The sequence below is a fragment of the Merops nubicus genome, unplaced genomic scaffold, assembly GCF_000691845.1.
Source record: "Merops nubicus isolate BGI_N331 unplaced genomic scaffold, ASM69184v1 scaffold17067, whole genome shotgun sequence".
NCBI classification, from domain to species: Eukaryota; Metazoa; Chordata; class Aves; order Coraciiformes; family Meropidae; genus Merops; species Merops nubicus.
Window position 1 is genome coordinate 1 of NW_008621172.1, and position 3,945 is coordinate 3,945.

A 3,945-nucleotide genomic window follows, 5' to 3' on the forward strand; every position below is an offset into this window, starting at 1 on the left:
TCGCCGTAATCCTTCCTCGGCCGAGGAGCCATCGCGGAGGTGGCTAACGACGGGCACTCCAGCGCTCTGCAAACAGCCCCCGGCTCATCCCTTCCTCCTTCTGCTGCAGGTTTGGGCCACCCTGCGCCGGAGTCGCCCCTCGCCACGCACCCCAGGGCCAAGAGATGTTCCTGCAACAGCTGGCTGGATAAGGAATGCATCTACTTCTGTCACCTGGACATCATCTGGGTCAACACACCTGGGTGAGCAGGATGGTGGCTTTCGGGGGGTGGGGGTGCTGGCTCTGTTGGTGAGGGACTGTCCTTTCTGACTCGACTTCTCTGGAGGATGGGGTTAAGTTAGAGGAGGGTGAGGAAGGGTCCCAGCGCTGAGAGGCTCTTCTGGCACCTGCTCCAGAGAACGCTGCAAGCGCAGCCTTTCAACATCTAGAAAGGGACAAACTCTGCTGCTGCTCAGCACCTCCAGCACAACCCGCAGGGTTTCGGGGTGAAAGCAGAGGGTCTGCTGCCTCACGGGTTCATATTTTTATTTCTTTTTTCCCCCTGAGATTTGTACCTCAGCGTGCCAAAAGCAACAGCGAGATGTTATAGCCGCGAGTCAGAAGTTGCTCTTCCCACTTTGCGAGCTGCAGCCCTGGCTGCTGGGTGCCAGTATTGTTAATGAGACAGTTCTGGGCTGGCACTGGAGCCCTGTGGCTGCCAAGTCCTGCCCTCAAGAATGCTAAAGCAGCTTTCCAAGGTGTTTCAGACCAATGGCCATCACGCTGTAGCAAAACACATGTATTCAGGTGTGGTTATAATCACGCTTGCTAACATGCAATTACAACTCGCTGCTTGCTCAGAGAATAGTTGCAGTCAGTGCCAATCCTAAACCCTCTGGGAGAGTAGATTGTGATCAAAGATGGAGAGGGAATGTGCTAACGGCTCTGGGAGGGTGCTGTGATCAGAGGAACCTGCTACGGCCCCAGGACGGCTTGATTTGTACTGTGTCCTGTGTGTTACACCCCACGGGGGGGAAAGCTCTGACACCTCTGGGCTTGAGAACCTGGCTGCTCGCTGCTGGTGGGGCTGGTGGAGTGGTGCAGCCACGCTTCTCCTGCACTGTGCCATGCAGGTGAACTGCCAGCTCACCCAGCCCGTGTGGCAACCCTTGCACAGGCACCTGGGCTGCTGCAAGGAGAGAAAATTCCACTTGCAACCCAGCACATACCAGCAATCTCCCGGGGAGGGGTGGGGTGGGGAAAACAGTAGGTGGGAGAGGAGCTGGAGTTTAAAGGCTTAGACATATCAATGACCTTTTCACCTTATGTCTATAGATGAGTCTTTTATTATCCTGGCACTGGCTTGGCTGCCTCCCAGGAGCGTGTTATAAACCTGCTGGCTAATAAAACGTTAGTTGCATAGCTGATTTCTTTTGTTTTGAACAGACACACCGCTCCCTACGGCTTGGGCAGCCCGCCAAGGCGGCGCAAGAGAGCGCTGGGCAGGTGCGAGTGCTCGCACTCGAGGGACAGCATCTGTGCCACCTTCTGCCAAGCAAAGCCTGGGTAAGTCAGGGGGGTCCTGGGCACGTCCCTGGGGGTTTCTGGGGGAGGGTGCAAGCAGAGAGACAGAGCTGAAGAGCTGGAGTAACTCCCCAGCCTCCCTGGGGATGACTGCGTAGGGATTTGCAGGCAGCTGGAGCTCACCTGGTGGCTTTCCTGCCCTTCCCAAGAGGCCCTGGGAAAGTGTCACTAGGGTGGTTTTGTTGTACAACTGTCTCTTTACGAGCTGATAGGAAGCAACGTTACCTCCATCCCTCCTGCTGCCAGGAGACTGAGGAAGTTCTGGGAGCGCTGGTGGGAAGGGGGGAGATGGCAGCACGCTGGGAGAGGGACAAGCAGCGGGTTTGAAGCTTTGGGACACTGGTGTCTCCTGCATGACCCAGGTGGGAGAGGCTGCAGGAGAGTAGGATTGCTCCAAGCTGGGACTTGGAAGTCAAATATCTTCTGTAGCCAGTTCTTTTTGCAGTGCACGTGTGCTCTGGGTTGTGTCCCTTCGCCAGGGGCACAGAAGAGTGCTGGCACCATGGGGAGCGAACTCAGTGTCCATATCTGTCACTAATTTTATAGCAAGGCAAGAGCTAAAATCCCCAATCATTGACTGTAACTGTGAATAGATGGAAGTCTGACAAAAGAGTAGCAGCAAAAGTGAGCTATGAATAGCTCTCAAATAGCTGCAATTAACCCTTCAAAAACGTGCATTCAACTGTCTTAGTCTGTCACTGGTGACATTAGAGCAACACTCCCCCTGGTACTTACCACAGCTTGTCTGGATGTGAATGGTTCACACATCTCCTCTTGCTCGTTAGGTACCTCCATGGTCTGAAGCTCCCAGTGAGCTCTGGAGCATCACTGAAATCTCCACAGAGTGGTGGTGTGAGGCCTTCCCATCGTGGCCTGCTGAGAGCTCTCAGGTGAGCGTGGCCCTTAATCCCTCCTCAGCACTTTATACTCTGCCCTTGTGACCTCACACTGCAGTTACCACTTGGATTTGACCTGGTTTCCCCTCATTGACTCCCTTTGAGTAGACTTGACTGTTTCTGCCCTCTGTAGAATTGGAGGCTAACAGCTGAGGGAACCAGGGTTGCTTGTGTCCTTCCAAAACCAGAGGAATGTTACATAAACCATAGTTCTTGATGGAGTGGGACGTTCCTCTGATATCAACAAGCAAATGGGTGACTTACAAGAAGGGGGGAGGGACAGGATCACGTAGAGATGGTTGATTGGGCAGCAACTTTGGACCAAAGGCAATAGCTTCTCTTACAGCACATCAGTGAGTTATGGAGCTCACTGCTGGAAGAAACCGTGGGCTCCAGGAGTGTAATTGAGATAAAGGGAGTTGGCAAATTGAGGGAGGGTTGGTCTATTGGCAACAGTTAAATCAGATGCAATGGGAACACTTTCTGCAAGGCAGATCTGGGGAAGCATCACTTGGGTCACACCCAGCTGCAGAACTCCTTGAATCCTCTGCCACGGGCTGCTGGTGGAAGGGGGACATTGGGCTAGATGGGGCTCTGCTGTGGCTTAATAGACCCACAGCTGGAAATTCCCCCATGTCTCAAAACAAATCTTGGTGGATCAATATAATATGGGCTCTATCTGAGTGGTAGGAAATGAACTGGAGAGTGAATATTGTGTCTCTTCTTCTCACAGGGGTGTTGCCACCTCCCGCCCGCAGCTCAGCCAGCAGCGGCATCGCTCCCAGAGGAACGCACAGCCAACAGCTCTGCCATGGAAGAAAAACATCTGGAAGAAGAAGAGATAAGAAACAGGTGCACACCGAGTTCACCAGAAGAATTTGGAGTCCTGTGGGTGCCACTAACTCCGCTGTCGGTAGTTAGAGCTGAAGGAAAGGCCATGAGCAGAAAGGGGAAGAAGTGGAAGTCTCCGTGCTCCTGTGGTGTGAACCAGTGCTGCACGCACTCCAGAGGCTGTTGTAAAGGGAAAACTCTCTCTCTATACAGTCATAGATGTGTCGTGGAGCTGAGTTGTGCCTTTTTGGATCGGGCAAGGGTCTTGCTGAAGGAGTACTGGCTTCACTCTGCCCTGGAGCCCTAGGCAGAGGGTCAGCCTGTGCTGGGCAGTTGAGTTGCTTCCAAAGCAGATGGCTCTGGGCAGTTCTGGACCTGGCAGCCCTGAGCCTGCAGCACTGGCCTGCTCTGCTCTGCTTTCGAGCCATCTTTGAGTGTGGTTCCAGCTCAACCCCACTCAGGGGTGGTTTGGCTGGCTGTTGTAGGTGGGGATGCCTCCAGCATGAGCCCACCTTTGCACTCTTCTCTTCCTCATCAGACAGTGCCACGTGCATGTGGGTGAGACTCCCATGCTAAACCAGCTCCCCGTTTTTATTAAAAAGATGTATATCATCTAGAAGCCTGGAAGCCATCTGGGTAGTCAGTGGCATCCTT

General features: G+C 53.6%; 1 protein-coding gene across 1 annotated transcript; it reads left to right on the forward strand.

The window, feature by feature from the left end:
- Positions 1–109: 109 nt before the first annotated feature.
- Positions 110–3,305, forward strand: EDN2 (endothelin 2; the record flags this gene model as incomplete). Its single annotated transcript, XM_008944381.1, has 4 exons — positions 110–242; positions 1,427–1,546; positions 2,350–2,454; positions 3,194–3,305. Coding segments are annotated over 4 exons (470 nt in total), but the record flags the coding sequence as incomplete, so codon positions are not given.
- Between the last annotated feature and the right edge of the window lie 640 nt (positions 3,306–3,945).